An 18220-nucleotide genomic window follows, 5' to 3' on the forward strand; every position below is an offset into this window, starting at 1 on the left:
ACGTAAGTTGGAAATGATGCTACGAATTAGTCTTAAGCGTTATTTAACCCTTTTAAAGTCACAATGTTTCAATTATAACACCAACATCTGACCAATGCCTTTAACTATTTCACATCATCAATTTCACTCATTTCTGATCCCAAACCTACAGTGCTTCATACCTTTCCATTAGTGTAGTATATATAAGTATAACAACTTATTTTAAAGTGAAATACGTTCTAAATAACGTTTTCTAAGATGTTTTATGCTCTTCTTGCTTAAATATCGGGTGCTGTTTTATGATAAAGTCATGTTATAATTGTACAATCTTCACATTTTGCATATCGATGCATGTTCTGATATCATTTCGCAATTGTTTCCAATTATACTCTAATTCCCATGTTGCAAGGTTTTGTAATGCAGTAAATATTTTTTGTGTAATTTGACTTGATAGATTACTAAAAACTTACATGTACATCAATAAAACAATCAAACAAAAAATTAGAAAAAAATAATTGTAGCAATAACCCTGTTTTTACGTCTCCTATCAGAAAATATAAAACTGTATGTCCGTTTCTTGCAAGGGGAAGTAATTCTGTTCAATAATTCTAATTAATAATAATAAAAGTTTTAAAAGTAAAATCGCCTTGAAAATCTTATTTATTCTGATTCAAATGATTAAATAAAACATTTAAACAACACATTTATACATAAAAGTAACAATAAAAGGATGGATAATTGTATTTTTCATCAATTAATTTCTAACCGCGGAATTTGCAATTATGCTACGAATTCAAAACTTTCGTAGCATAATTGCAACTTCCGCGGTTAGACAATTCCGGTTGTTCTATTAACTTTTGAATGTTTTTAAAATGTTAAGAAGGCTTTAAAACAGTAAAAAATTATATGATATTGTTTCATTATCCTCTAATTTCGTCAATATATTTCATTATAAAAAACCTGATAAAAGTCATTTTATCACGTTTTTAATAATGATAATTTCTGAGTAAATTAAAGCAGTTTTAAACAATATCTATGCTTTTCTTATGGTTTTGAAGGCTTCCGAACACTATTATATTACTAACATTTAAAAGTTGATACATTTACAGGAAATGTCTAACCGCGGAATTTGCAATTATGCTACGAATTCAACTTTCGTAGCATTTTTGCAAATCTCGCGGTTAGACCCAAAAAGGTATTTTTCTGCGAGTATCTATGCATATATCAATAGAATAATGCTTGAAAATAATTATTGCAAAAAATTAGCAGTAAAAAATGCATAATACTTGCCTAATGGAAATTATTTCAAATTATACTCTAATTCCTATGTTTTAAGGTATTGTAATTCGGTAAATATTTTTTTGTGTTAATTTTCCTTGATGGATTACTAAATACTTATATATAAATCAATAAAACAACCGAACAAATAATTAGAAAAATTATTTGTAACAATAACGCCGTTTTTACGCCTCACATCAGCAATTATGAAATTTTATGTCCATTTCTTGCAAGGGGAGGTAATTCGGTTCAAATATTCTAATTAATAATAATAATTATTTTAAAAGTAAAATTGCCTTGGAAATCTTTTTTATTCTCATTCAAATAATTAAATAAAACATTTATTCAACACATTTATACATAAAAGTAACAATAAAAGGGTGGATAATTGTATTTTTCATCAATTAATTTCTAACCGCGGAATTTGCAATTATGCTACGAATTCGGACTTAGCCTGAGAATGGGGAGCATATATGGTAAATGCCGAAACGATGATATTCCAACAAAAATACCTGTTTCATGTCTTAGAGTAATAAATAACGTAATGAATAATCTAACTTTCGGTTCTTTCTGTCCATTATGGCACGAGATATTAACGAATGAACATTTGCTACGAATTGGAAAAAACCATCGCGGTTAGAGCTTTAAATAGCTTATTAGTTATCCATCTTCCATACATAAGTTCGAAATAAATCATGAAAACATATGTGTGAATATAAAATAGATAACTCTGCATTTAATGCTAACCCGGACCACTTGCAATTATGCTACGAAAGTATGTCGACCATATACCTTGACAAAATTTTTGGGGAAAAAACATTTTTGTTCCAAAACAAAAAAATATATACACCGTTGGAAAGAGTTTGATGCAGGCGTCACAAAAAAACAGTACAAGTTGTAATTTGTTCAATTATAGATCTAACCCTATCATTTGCAATTAGGCTACGAATTCAAAACTTTCGTAGCATAATTGCAACTTCCGCGGTTAGACACTTCCGGTTGTTTTATTAACTTTTAAATGTTTTGAAAATGTTAAGAAGGCTTTAAAACAATAAAAAATGATATGATATTGTTCTGTTTTTGTCTACTTTCGTCAATATATTTCATTATAAAAAACCTGATAAAAGTCATTTTGTCAGGTTTTTAATAATGATAATTTCTGAGTAAATTAAAGCATTTATAAACAATATCTATTCTTTATTTATGGTTTTGAAGGCTTCCGAACACTATTATAACATTTAAAAGTTGATATATTTACAGAAAATGTCTAACCCTATCATTTGCAATTATGCTACGAAAGTTTTGAATTCGTAGCATATTGCAACTTCCGGGGTTTAGACAGCTTTTAAATATCTTCTTTATGTTGAAGGGTTGTTCTATTAACTTTTAAATAGCACTTTTGTTTTTAAATGTTTTGATAATATTAAGAAGGCTTTAAAACAATAACTAAAGATATGATATTGTTTTTTAACGTCTACTTTCGTCGATATAATTCATTATAAAAAACCTGATAAAAGTCATTTTGTCAGGTTTTTAATAATGATAATTTCTGAGTAAATTAAAGCATTTATAAACAATATCTATTCTTTATTTATGGTTTTGAAGGCTTCCGAACACTATTATAACATTTAAAAGTTGATATATTTACAGAAAATGTCTAACCCTATCATTTGCAATTATGCTACGAAAGTTTTGAATTCGTAGCATAATTGCAACTTCCGCGGTTAGACACTTCCGGTTGTTTTATTAACTTTTAAATGTTTTGATAATGTTAAGAAGGCTTTAAAACAATAACTAATGATATGATATTGTTCTGTTTTTGTCTATTTTCGTCATATAATTCATATAAAAAACCTGATAAAAGTCATTTTGTCAGGTTTTTAATAATGATAATTTCTGAGTAAATTAAAGCATTTATAAACAATATCTATTATTTCGTTATGGTTTTGAAGGCTTCCGAACACTATTATAACATTTAAAAGTTGATATCTTTACAGGAAATGTCTAACCCTATCATTTGCAATTATGCTACGAAAGTTTTGAATTCGTAGCATAATTGCAACTTCCGGGGTTAGACACTTCCGGTTGTTCTATTAACTTTTAAATGTTTTGAATATGTTAAGAAGGCTTTAAAACAATAAAAAATGATATGATATTGTTCTGTTAACGTCTACTTTCGTCAATATATTTCATTATAAAAAACCTGATAAAAGTTATTTTGTCAGGTTTTTAATAATGATAATTTCTGAGTAAATTAAAGCATTTATAAACAATATCTATTATTTCATTATGGTTTTGAAGGCTTCCGAACACTATTATAACATTTAAAAAGTTGATATCTTTACAGAAAATGTCTAACCCTATCATTTGCAATTATGCTACGAAAGTTTTGAATTCGTAGCATAATTGCAACTTCCGGGGTTAGACACTTCCGGTTGTTCTATTAACTTTTAAATGTTTTGAATATGTTAAGAAGGCTTTAAAACAATAACTAATGATATGATATTGTTCTGTTTTTGTCTATTTTCGTCAATATAATTCATTATAAAAAACCTGATAAAAGTCATTTTGTCAGGTTTTTAATAATGATAATTTCTGAGTAAATTAAAGCATTTATAAACAATATCTATTATTTCGTTATGGTTTTGAAGGCTTCCGAACACTATTATAACATTTAAAAGTTGATATCTTTACAGGAAATGTCTAACCCTATCATTTGCAATTATGCTACGAAAGTTTTGAATTCGTAGCATAATTGCAACTTCCGGGGTTAGACACTTCCGGTTGTTCTATTAACTTTTAAATGTTTTGAATATGTTAAGAAGGCTTTAAAACAATAAAAAATGATATGATATTGTTCTGTTAACGTCTACTTTCGTCAATATATTTCATTATAAAAAACCTGATAAAAGTTATTTTGTCAGGTTTGTAATAATGATAATTTCTGAGTAAATTAAAGCATTTATAAACAATATCTATTATTTCCTTATGGTTTTGAAGGCTTCCGAACACTATTATAACATTTAAAAACTGATATCTTTACAGAAAATGTCTAACCCTATCATTTGCAATTATGCTACGAAAGTTTTGAATTCGTAGCATAATTGCAACTTCCGCGGTTAGACACTTCCGGTTGTTCTATTAACTTTTAAATGTTTTGAATATGTTAAGAAGGCTTTAAAACAATAACTAATGATATGATATTGTTCTGTTTTTGTCTATTTTCGTCAATATAATTCATTATAAAAAACCTGATAAAAGTCATTTTGTCAGGTTTTTAATAATGATAATTTCTGAGTAAATTAAAGCATTTATAAACAATATCTATTCTTTTCTTATGGTTTTGAAGGCTTCCGAACACTACTATTATAACATTTAAAAGTTGATATCTTTACAGAAAATGTCTAACCCTATCATTTGCAATTATGCTACGAAAGTTTTGAATTCGTAGCATAATTGCAACTTCCGGGGTTAGACACTTCCGGTTGTTCTATTAACTCAAAAATTTAAAAACGCTTTAAAACAATAATAGGGTTAAAGAAATTTTCTGGATAAAAACATTTAATTTTCTATAATTCATTATAAAAAACCTGATTCAAAAGTACATTTGCTAGGTTTTTAATTATGCTCGATTCCAAAGTCAGATTTAAAAAATTTAAAAATTAACGAAAGTTTATAAACCCTAGTTTCAAAAGTTGGTAAATATTTTGGATTTTTAATAATTTGATATTTTGAATGCTTATTTTATTATAATTTAAAAATGGCAATATGACCCAAACAGCTTCCTAAATCTTATTTTGCAATGTATGCAGTGCATGTAAATTTCCGAAAAGTAGCATTTTTCGGAAAGTATCGAACTTCTAACCCCGCTGTTTTCCCGTATCGCAAAAACTTTTATGTCAAAATGTTTATTGTTTTCAAAAAACTCTACATTTTAAATTTAAATGCGAAATTGTTCATAAACACGCCCGTAAATACTTGCCTAAATTTTTGAAAAAACCGAAAAATTTTTTTTTGTTTTATAATATTTCAACTAACGTTTACATTTTTTGATTTAGAAAATCAAAAATAAAAAACAAATTCCGCATCTTTGAGACAATTCTATTTTGTCATTTTCTAATTCCATTTCGTAAAAAATTTTAAAAGTTCGCGGTTTTGACAGAAATAAAAAAATTTTTATAAAATATAACTATTTATAAAAATTAATCATAATTCATTATAGTTTGAAAAATTGATTACAATGTTTAAATTTCCGATATATATCAATAATTTTTATGTTAAAAAACTTTCGTATATAACTTTACAGAAATGTCTAACCCCGCGGTTTTGCAATTATGCTACGAATTCAAAACGTAGCTAATTGCAATTCGGCACATTCCAAAGACAAGTTTAAGCGAGCTGTAAATGGTTTATGAAATAATTTGAAATCTTTCCCACACTTCCGAGTCTTAATCCACCATTTAAACAATAGTTAGTAATCCTTTTTGTGTTGCATCCTAGATTACCACCATTAAAAACAACTACTCACAAGACTGTAGGGAAATAAACAGTATTAATTGCTAAGTTTTCAGCCTTCTAAATCATTTAAGTAAATATTGACACATTTGGTCGTGTTTTGAAGACCCTTTTAGGCATTTTATTTTTAGGATTTTAAATGCCTGCATCCATGCTTAGTGAAGCTACAAGTAAAGTAAAATAGGTCTTTTTCTAGTCCTGTCCCTTAGGCCATTCCCAACCGTCTATGGTACTATCCTACCAGTTGGTAATATTCCGATCAGTGAATTAAATACTGTAGACAGACAGATGCTGAGAACAGATCATGCAATACAACAACATTATCATATAATATGGTGTGTCAGTGGAGATAAATGATACAAGCAATGGATTGCAATATGGTTCGACAGGCATCCATTATAAAATCATTGCAACAAATTGTAAACGTAATTTAACAAGTGTTAATTTCAATTTTAAGTAAATTAAATTGAAACAAGCATTCCATGTCAATTTAACATGTGGAATCGTATTAGTTTGTTAATGTGGTATAATCTAGCTTTTATCAAGGTCTTACATAAAATGTTCATAAACTGGAATTTTCTTATTATTATTTTCATTTATTCAAGCATTATTCTCAATATCTTTTGGGGTTATGAAGTCATAGACAAACAAGAAGCCCAGAGGGCCTGAATCGCTCACCTGTTGTTTTTTTTGAGTAATTCTGTAATTAAGTAATTAGACGATTCAAAAAATCACAAAGACAAATTGATCTCACGATTTGTTAAATTTTGAATCCAAACCATATAATGATGCTATATACATCATAGGAATATGCTATCCAATACATAGTTTCAGAGAGGAAGTAATTTATATGAAAATAGTAGCCTAATTAACCTTTTTGGCCCCACGCCTAAGGCCCCAGGGGGTCAGCCGTATCATTTTTACAATTTTGAATGCCCACCCTATAAGGATGTTACCATTTCATTATGAGTGCTATCCCATGCTTAGATTCAGAGAAGTCGTTTATATAGAAATAGCCAAAGTGACCCTTTGACACCGCCCCACAGGCCCCCGGGGGTTAGCCCCATCATTTGTACAATTTTCAGTTAGTGACCCATAAGGATGATACATTGCATTATGAGTGCTATCTCTTGCTTAGTTTCAGAGAAGAAGTCGTTAATATAACAAGAGGCCCATGGGCCTTAACGGTCATCTGACTATTAGTACAATACAACATAGTTGTTTAAAGAATTTAGCCTATTTGACCTCTGTGACCTTGATTGAAGGTCAAGGTAATTCATTTGAACAAACTTGGTAGCCCTTCATCCCAGCTCATGCTACATGCTCAATATCAGTACCATATGCCTTCTCGGTCTTGAAAAGAAGTTGTTTAAAGATTTTAGCCTTTTTTGACCCCCATGACCCTTGAATGAAGATCAAGGCCATTCATTTGAACATTTTTTGATAGCCCTTCATCCAAGCATGTCAAAGGCCCAATAATCAGGTCTCTAGGCCTCTTAATTATTCACAAGAAGTTGTTTAAAGGATTTTTAGCCTATTTGACCCCTGTGACCTTATATGAAGGTCAAGGTCTTTCATTCGAACAAACTTGATAGCCCTTCATCCCAGAATGCTGTAGGCCCAATATGAGTATCCTGGGCCTTCTGATTCTTGAGAAGTCATTTAAAGATTTTAGCCTATTTGACCCCCGTGACCTTGAATGAAGAATCAAGGTCATTCATTGGAACAAACATGGTAGCCCTTCATCCCAGCATGTTACGGGCCCAATATCAGGTCTCACTAGCCTCTTAGTTAATCACAAGAAGTTGTTTATAGGATTTTTAGCCTATTTGACCCATGTGACCTTGAATGAAGTTCAAGGTCATTTATTTGAACAAACTTGGTAGCCCTTCATCCCAGCATCCTACAGGCCAATTATTAGTACCCTGGGCCTTCTGGTTTCTCGAGAAGAAGTAGTTTAAAGATTTTCGCCTTTTTGACACCGTGACCTTGAATGAAGGTCAGGTCATTCATTTGAACAAACTTGGTAGCCCTCCATCCCAGCATGCTAGAGGCCTAATATCAGGTCTCTATGCCTCTTAGTTATTCACAAAGAAGTTGTTTAAAGGATTTTAGCCTATTTGACCCCTGTGACCTTGAATGAAGGTCAAGGTCATTTATTTGAACAAACTTGGTAGCCCTTCATCCCAGCATCCTACAGGCCAAATATCAGTACCCTGGGCCTTCTGGTTCTTGAGAAGAAGTCGTTTAAAGATTTTAGCCTTTTTGACCCCCATGACCTTGAATGAAGGTCAGGGCATTCATTTAAACATTTTTGATAGCCCTTCATCCAAGCATGTCAAAGGCCCAATATCAGGTCTCTAGGCCTCTTAATTATTCACAAGAAGTTGTTTAAAGGATTTTAGCCTATTTGACCCCTGTGACCTTATATGAAGGTCAAGGTCTTTCATTCGAACAAACTTGATAGCCCTTCATCCCAGCATGCTGTAGGCCCAATATGAGGTATCCTGGGCCTTCTGATTCTTGAGAAGTCATTTAAAGATTTTAGCCTATTTGACCCCCGTGACCTTGAATGAAGATCAAGGTCATTCATTGGAACAAACATGGTAGCCCTTCATCCCAGCATGTTACGGGCCCAATATCAGGTCTCTAGGCCTCTTAGTTAATCACAAGAAGTTGTTTATAGGATTTTTAGCCTATTTGACCCATGTGACCTTGAATGAAGTTCAAGGTCATTTATTTGAACAAACTTGGTAGCCCTTCATCCCAGCATCCCTACAGGCCAATTATTAGTACCCTGGGCCTTCTGGTTCTCGAGAAGAAGTAGTTTAAAGATTTTCGCCTTTTTGACCCGTGACCTTGAATGAAGGTCAAGGTCATTCATTTGAACAAACTTGGTAGCCCTTCATCCCAGCATGCTACAGGCCTAATATCAGGTCTCTATGCCTCTTAGTTATTCACAAGAAGTTGTTTAAAGGATTTTACGCCTATTTGACCCCTGTGACCTTGAATGAAGGTCAAGGTCATTTATTTGAACAAACTTGGTAGCCCTTCATCCCCAGCATCCTACAGGCCAAATATCAGTACCCTGGGCCTTCTGGTTCTTGAGAAGAAGTCGTTTAAAGATTTTAGACTTTTTGGCCTCTGTGACCTTGAAAGAAGGTCAGGGTCATTCATTTAAACAAACTTAATAGCCCTTCATCCCAGTTTGCTACATACCCAATATCAGTACCCTGGGCCTTCTGGTTCTTGAGAAGAAGTCTTTTAAATTTTTTAGCTTTTTTGACCCCTGTGACCTTGAATGAGGGTCAAGATCATTCATTTGAACAAACTTGGTAGCCCTTCATCCCAGCATGTCACAGGCCCAATATCAGTACCCTGGGCCTTCTGGTTCTTGAGAAGAAGTCATTTAAAGATTTTAGCCTATTTGACCCTCGTGACCTTGAATGAAGGTCAAGGTCATTTATTTGAACAAACTTGGTAGCCCTTCATCCCAGCATGCTACAGGCCCAATATCAGTACCCTGGGCCTTCTAATTATTCACAATAAGTTGTTTAAAGGATTTTAGCCTATTTGACCCCTGTGACCTTGAATGAACGTCAAGGTCATTTATTTGAACAAAATTGGTAGCCCTTCATTGCATCATCCTACAGGCCAAATATGAGTACCCTGGGCCTTTCCAGTTATTGAGAAGAAGTTGTTTGAATAAAAACACGGCGGACGGCGCACGACGACGGACGGTGCATGATGACAATAAATAGGTCATCATGACCCTTCGGGTCAGATGACCTAAAAATAGCCAAGTGACCCTTTTTTGACACCCACCCCTCAGGCCCCTGGGGGGTCAGCCCCATCATTTGTACAATTTTTTGAATCCCCATCATATAAGGATGCCCACCATTGCATTATGAGTGCTATCCCATGCTTAGTTTTCAGGAAAGAAGTCGTTTATATGGAAATAAGCCAAATTGACCACTTTTCCCCCCCAGGTCCCTGGGGGGTCAACCCCATCATTTGTACAATTTTCGATTAGTAACCCATAAGGATGCTACCAGTCCAATATTTTGTTGAATTCTTAAATACGGTTATGGAAAAGAAATCGATTGTTGACAGACAGACCGATGACGGATGCCATGGTATGGCATAAGCTCACCTTGGTCCTTCGGACCAGGTGAGCTAACAAGAGGCCCATGGGCCTTTAACGGTCATATTCTGACTATTGGCACATAGTACATTTAAATATTTTCCTGTGATCTTGAATGAAGATCAAGGTCATTCATTTTAAAACAAATATGGTAGCCCTTCATCCCTGCATGTCACAGGCCCAAAGATTTTAGCCTATTTGACCCATGTGACCTTAAATGAAAGTCAAGGTCATTCATTTGAACAAACTTGGTAGCCCTTCATCCAAGCATGCTACAGGCCCAATATCAATACCCTTGGCCTTTTGGTTATTGAGAAGAAGTTGTTTGAATGAAAAGATTACGCACGGCGGACTGCGCACGACGACGGGTCAGATGACCTTAAAACGGAAGGACATTCTGCATAAATGACATCCATGAAAAAGAATATCTGTTCGTTTTTTTTCTATGACTTCATAACTCCAAAAGATATTGTGAATAATGCTTATAATTTAATTCAAATAACTCATTCAGGTACTAATTAGGCGTAAATTTCCGTGATTTTACTTACCTTTACATAAAACAAATTGAGTTGTGGCACAGTGATATCTTATCCAATAATTCAGTTTCGCCAATGACTGTGTCGTTTTAAAATTCCCCCCGAAACTGTATGACGTCATAATACTTGACATGCAATTCTTCGGGTCTATGGAAAAATAACCTCAAAGATCTTACCAATAGAAATGAGTGTAACATGAAATCAAATTATTTTTTGATATATTGTCTAATGAATATTTTCTTCACATTTTGATCAACATTTCAATATCTTTATCTTCACTATGAGACACAAGCAACTTATTATCACAAACAATATATAGCTATGAGTTGGAGTTGAAACAGACAAAAACATTAATTTTCTTACAAAATACAAATAAAAAATATTAGGATTCCATTTTGGTCAACATTTATCGATGTGCATTCAAAGCTGAATCTGTATATGGTGTCAAGCCTAAGGTGGTCCTCTTATTTTACTTACAGGTATGTTGACAATGATTGAAATAAGAAACAAAAAGGGGAAGCTCACAAATAAACAATGATGATGTCAATGTTGTCACTGTAACTATTCCATTTCTGGAGAGCAGCAATCCCACATTTCCAACATATAGTGATCACATGGCCCAGTGAATTATCAGGATTACATCTTATTGTGTCAGATTTGTAATTTACATTTTGGCCTTGATGAATTGAGATAATAAGCATGCCAATTAATTTTAACAGAAATGGGAGTTATATACATTCACTCATACCTCTGGGTGAACAAGAGGTTTGTTGTGTTTAGTTATGGAGAATACATTGATTTAACATTACTTCGATCATGTTACTTTGGATGAAGGTAAAAAGGACAAAAGTGTCACTCAAATATGCTAGAGACCCAATACAACATGGAGTCAGTCTCTAGACCTTTTGGTCAAGTTAATTTACCCTTGCATAAGGAAAGCCACATAAATATATCACTTCTTCAGCACCAGAAAGATGGGGGAAATAACAAGAAACTTATAAAATATGTAGTCCTGATATTTTAACTAGGACCAGGTTCATGATTTTATAACCATGATTTTATTGCCATGAAACACGCCAATAGACCATAGATATCACTTTCCTATTGCCATAATGTGTTGTGTAAGGGACATAGTTGTATCACCAATAATGATTCGAATCTCTTATGTCACAAGTACATTTGTACGCGAGTAAGAAATCAAATTTGTGATATCACAATGGTTACATGTGTTGTAAAATCATTAAAATGGTGTCCTCAGACACCAAATAAGGTTTTACTAGACTTAATGACACCTAAGCACGAATATCCCTACCCTTAACACTGTCATATGGTTCTACATGTTGGATGTAGTTTTCAAAAGATTACTTAACATTGTTTACATACACACTTATCAAAACATCACATACATACACTGACTTAGTTGTTTGCCAAAATGAACTTCATTAATATCAAAATTGCTTACAATCTAACTTCATTATAACACAAAAAAAAGTTTATGTTGCAAATTGACCCTCAGAAAATTATATATTAGGTAGACTACATTTTTTTTTAAATATTGAACTGAATTTCTGTATACATTAACCAATGATATATCTACATAAAATCAAGCAATTGATGTCTATAAATGAAACAAAAAATCAACAAATTTCTGCAAAAAAATCAATTAGGATTCTACACAGTGAATGTCTTTCAAAAATAGCTAATATATTATGACATTTATAAAAATCTCACAGGAGGTAATAAGAGGCAAGAGGGCCTGTATCACTCACCTGGATATTTTAGCCGACAATCTCATGTAAACCATTACATAATGTACATAACTAAATAACCTCATCAGTTCCATGGGCTTGTGCCCTAGAACCAGGGGTTGGTAGAGCCCCACCATATGAACAATATGTCTGAAAAACAAAACAAGAGGCTTAACTGTCATCTAACTGTTAATACAAAATATAGCAGAACTGAAATACACAGTAAATTGCATGTTTACCAATTGTAAAATATTTTATCCCCTGTAACCTTGAATGAAGGTCAATGCCATTCATTTGAACAAAGTTGATAGCCCTTCATCCAAGCATTCTGCAGACCCAATTTGAGTATCCTGGGCCTTTGGGTTCTTGAGAAGAAGTTGTTTAAATGATTTAAGCGTATTTGATCCCTGTGACCCTGGAAAAAGTTCAAGGTCATTTATTTGAACAAACTTAGTAGCCCTTCATCCCAGTACATTTCAGGCCTAATATGAGTATCATGGGCCTTTCAGTTATTCACAAGAAGTTGTTTAACAGATTTAGCCTATTTGACCGCAGTGACCTTGAATGAAGATCAAGGTCATTCATTTGAACAAATTTGGTAGCTTTCATCCCAGCATGTCACATGCCTAATATCAGGTCTATGAGCCTCTTAGTTTTCTTAAGAAGCTGTTTAAAGATTTTGGCCTATTTGTACCCAGTGACCTTGAACAAAGGTCAAGGTCATTCATTTGAATACACTTGGTAGCCCTTCACTCCAGCATGACCCAGGGCCAATATGAGTGCCCTGGGCCGTTCAGTTCTTGAGAATATGTCGTTAACAGATTTCAGCCTATTTGATCAACGTGAACTTGAATCAAGTTCAAGGTCATTCATTTGAACAAACTTGGTAACCCTTCATCCCAGCATGCCTACTATCAGATCTCTAGGCCTTAGTTATTCATAAAAAGTTGATTAAAGATTTTGCCTATTTGACCTCTGTGACCTTGAATGAAGGTCAAGGTCATTGATTTGAACAAACTTGGTAGCACTTCATCCCAGCATGCCACAGGGCAAAAATATGTGCCCTAGTCTTTTGGTTCTTAATAAGAAGTCTTTTAAAGATTTTAGCCTATTTGACCCATGTGACCTTGAATGAGGGTCAAGGTCATTCTTTTGAACAAAATTGGTAGCCCTTCATCCCAGCATGCTACTGGCAAAATATGAGTACACTAGGCCTTTCGGTTATTGACAAGAGTTCGTTTAAAAGTTTATGCACAGCGCACAACGCAAGGCCCACGGCTGACGGCGCACGACAACAGACGGTGCATGATGACAATAGGTCATCTTAACTCTTCTGGTCAGATGACCTAACAAACAAAGCAATTATAACCTAATTTCACAGATGAAGTGACTTCCAAGCCAAATCTCTCTTTTTGGAACCCTCCTTCTGCAACTTCCCTGGCATTCAGCCCAGCTATAACAATATATTCTAAATCTCCACACAACATTGAATCATGTAATCATGAAGTTGAAGCCAGACGTCGGACATTACAGAATGACATATGGTTACCAACTCACCATTTGAACAAGACAAGTTAAAAAGGAATTAAGATTAAATTGTATATACTAGCATTCTATATACATCAATATATATACAGAAAACCATTAGAAATAGTTACAATTGCACTCCATTTTAAAGAGGAATATCACGCAAGCTGGAATAGCTAGTGGGACACTAGGACAACAATAATATACAACAGGGGGCCACAAACAACAAATATATCTAAACAGAAATCCCCATAACACCATCTCTCTCACCTCTTCATAAAATAATAACAAAAATGCATAAATCTATATCTTAACAAAGATAACTGAACATTCCATGTGTTCTGTAAATCTACTTCTTCTTAAAAAAATACAGGGATAAAGTAATTTAAAAACATCTAATACTTTAAATATTTTTTTTGTGTGTTACCTTGGTATCTCTTTCTCAAGGTCTCGCACCCTAAACACACAGCACTTTCTGTTGTAGGTATAATTCATTATCAAATAACATATCTAATACCAAGACTTAATATCATTATTCTCTATATATATATTATAACAATAACTGACATTTTTGTCTAATGATGCAAGTGTATGGCACAATAAGCTACATTAAATAATCCGGGTAGACATCAGAAAGCTTTATATTGCTGAGCCAGGCAAGCCTCTAAAGGATTTATTGTTCATACATCAAAAAATGGTGTCTAAAGGATTTATGATTCCTATATAAATAGGTTTTTATGGTCCATACAAGATTACAAAACAGCTTCTACAGGATTTAAAGTCCATACACGATAAGGAAACTATTCTTTATCAAGTAGCTATGGTCCATTTAAGGTTATGAAATGCATATAACAAAATTATGCAATGAAATTTAAAAAGTAAGAAAGCAGTGTTTTGACTTTTAATGCTAATCATGTAATGTTAATTCATTTGTATGTAAATGAATACATCAATGTTATAAATTTCTCCATGTGAAATTGCAATGAGCTAACAATGTATGTAAATAACTTTAGAGAGCCATGTGAAAGATAGTTACGATAAATCTATTAATCTTTGTTAAAAAATTATCATTATGCTTTCTATAATCTTTATCGTTAGTATCTCATTGGGAAAATTGGTGAATTCAATATCTTTCACATATCTTTACTGCAGGTAGAATAAAGAACTTTACGTTATAGTCTAAGGAGGTGTGTTAAGTGGAGATTTTCAGGGAAGACAACTGTCTTTAGACTTGACACGTGTCAAGGTAGCAACACTGGCCAAGGGGAGACAATTTGTGGTATGCTAGGTCTGGTTTGTATTGCTGCTGGCAGTATTTGTCCGTTTTAACTTCTCGGGATTGTTGGAGGCCATGTTGCTAAAATCTCTGAACACATCTTGAAAGGTGTCATCTCCTAAAATACAAATTCAAATGCATGTGTAATGACAGATCAATATTTACTTTTTGTGAAAACATCAAACATTAAATGGTCCTGTATAACTCACTGTATCACTCACAAAGTTGTTTTAGTGACCACGGTAAAATTCCCAACAGAGGCCTATACTGTCATGGATGTCTCATACACAGCATTATTAATTAACTATCTATGTTATTACACTAGTATGGATTTTCCAGCCGAGTTATATTTGGCCAAACTTGGCCAATATTGAAAAAAATTGACGCAACTCGTCTCATATGATATTGGCCGACTTTTTCTCGTATTGGCCGACTTTGAACTCGGCTAATATTGAAAAACGCGCCAAATAGAACGCGCCTCGTCATTCGGAAGTTCTCGGTGTTATTAAGTTATTTGACCTAGTATCTATGAGGGTTTACAAGATCAGTCAACAAACAACATGGAGATTGACGAGTCGTGTGTCAAAAGGGCCAGGGACAAATATGCAAAAAACGGCGAAGATATGCTTGGTGTTTTAAGAGATGGCATCACTAGGTATGAAATTTTATCTGACACAATTTCTTCTGACCAAGATTTGATTGCAGTATTAAAACAAATACTTTACAGTAGTAAAACAAATACTTAGTGAAAATAAGTAAAATGTAACATTTTATCAATGCATTTTATCAACTTAATTAAATAAACTTGTTTACAACTTTGCATTTTGTTTTGGTTTTTAATCTTGTATTTTGCAGAGTCATTCAAATCATTCATTGTCACTTAATTAATAAAAGTGTCATAAATCAGCTGTTATGATATTGGCCCAGTTATTAGGCCTTGGTCTGTCACATTATCCCTCGGCCTTCGGCCTCGGTCCAATATCACAGACCTTAGCCTAATAACTGTGCCAATATCATAACAGCTGATTAATAACACTATATTATTAAGAATTTTTTTTCTCGTACCGCACCAATAGTTGTTTGATATCAGTCAGGACAATTGTGTAAACATTATCAAAATGTTACCCCATAGCATGAACACAAAATCATTACAAGAAATCAACATTTTGGTATATTTGCATCCAGGTTACCTGTAGGACCATTATTTGTACTCAGTTTATAACCAGTATATCTATAGTATAAAAATTCTTTTGTCCTCATGGTTGGAATTACTTCTTTGTCTCAAATAGTATATGTGTGTTATCTATCTATCGGTACATAAATGTTATATGTACCCAGGTTACTGGTATATATATGTACCCGTGTTATTTACATAAAAGTTATATGTATTCAGGTTACTGGTATATATGAACCCATGTTATCTATATAAAGTTATATGTACCCAGGTTACTGATATATATGTACCCGTGTTATCTACATAAAAGTTACATGTACCCAGGTTACTGGTATATATGTACCTTTGTTATCTATATAAAGTTATATGTACCCAGGTTACTGGTAGATATGTACCCGTGTTATCTATATAAAGTTATATGTACCCAGGTTACTGGTATATATGTACCCGTGTTTTCTATATAAAGTTATATGTACCCAGGTTACTGGTATATATGTACCTGTGTTATCTACATAAAATTTATATGTATCCAGGTTACTGGTATATATGTACCAGTGTTATCTACATAAAAAGTATATGTATCCAGGTTACTGGTATATATGAACATTTGTTATCTATATAAAGTTATATGTATCCAGGTTACTGGTATATATGTACCCGTGTTATTTACATCAAAGTAATATGTACCCGGGTTCCTGGTATATATACATACCCGTGTTATCTACATCAAAGTTATATGTACCCAGGTTACTGGTAGATATGTACCCATGTTATATACATAAAAGTTATATGTACCCAGGTAATTGGTATATATATGTACCCATGTTATCTACATAAAAGTTATATGTACCCAGGTTACTGGTAAATATGTACCCATGTTATATACATAAAAGTTATATGTACCCAGGTAATTGGTAGATATGTACCCGTGTTATCTACATAAAAGTTATATGTACCCAGGTTACTGGTAAATATGTACCCATGTTATATACATAAAAATTATATGTACCCAGGTAATTGGTAGATATGTACCCGTGTTATCTACATCAAAGTTATATGTACCCAGGTTACTGGTAGATATGTACCCGTGTTATCTACATAAAAGTTATATGTACCCAGGTTACTGGTAAATATGTACCCATGTTATATACATAAAAATTATATGTACCCAGGTAATTGGTATATATGTACCTGTGTTATCTACATCAAAGTTATATGTACCCAGGTTACTGGTATATATGTACCCGTGTTATCTATATAAAGTTATATGTACCCGGGTTACTGGTATTCTTATACCTGTGTTATCTACATAAAAGTTATATGCACCCGGGTTACTGGTATATATGTACCCATGTTATCTACATAAAAAAATATGTACCTGGGTTATTGAAACCTCCTCCTGATTCCTTCATTTCCTCATTAAGCTTGGCTAATCTCAATCTGTAAGTGAAGGGTGGAGTTATAATCAAATCTAAGATTATAAAAATAACATTCACGAGTATCACTAGTGATACACAAAATGAATGATTAAATTAAACATAATTAGAAATGACCTCTACTAATTATTGGCTGAAATGACCTAAAATGAATACTTGTTGGAGAAAAAAATCAATGTGTACCAAACAGAATGAAACAAATGTAGACAAAGTTTGCTCAGAATCACTTTGGTTTTTACTGATTTATCTCATTAAAATTTAATGTGAAATTCTAAGGCAACACTTCAAGCGTTTTCATTTTTCTATTTGCATTTCACTGATAAACTTACAGTGTCACTATATCAGCATTGGCTGTACTCACAGCTATGTCAAGGGGATCCTGTAACACATAAACAACTATCAGACTTTATACAGAAATTATGACTTAGCTATTCACCTAGTCACTAGTCACCTAGAAACCAGCCTATAGGCTTGTAACAGTGACCTTAATATTGGCCTATAGGCTAGTAGCAGTGACCTAGTTATTGTCCTATATAGTGTAGTACCATTGCCTTAGATATAGTGACCTAAATATTGGCCTTGTGACTAGAAACAGTGACCTAAATAT

The 18220-nt window shown here is 33.2% G+C and overlaps 1 protein-coding gene across 1 annotated transcript in view; it reads right to left on the reverse strand.

Annotated features, from left to right (window-relative positions):
• Positions 1 to 13915: 13915 nt before the first annotated feature.
• LOC138314347 (arf-GAP with coiled-coil, ANK repeat and PH domain-containing protein 2-like) overlaps positions 13916 to 18220 on the reverse strand; it is a 97966-nt gene continuing 93661 nt past the window's right edge. Inside the window, 3 exon segments of the mRNA XM_069254653.1 lie at positions 13916 to 15121; positions 17556 to 17617; positions 17943 to 17992. Coding sequence (XP_069110754.1) covers positions 15012 to 15121; positions 17556 to 17617; positions 17943 to 17992 — 222 coding nt within the window. The 3' untranslated portion in view covers positions 13916 to 15011.

Source organism: Argopecten irradians, chromosome 1, assembly GCF_041381155.1.
Source record: "Argopecten irradians isolate NY chromosome 1, Ai_NY, whole genome shotgun sequence".
NCBI lineage: Eukaryota > Metazoa > Mollusca > Bivalvia > Pectinida > Pectinidae > Argopecten > Argopecten irradians.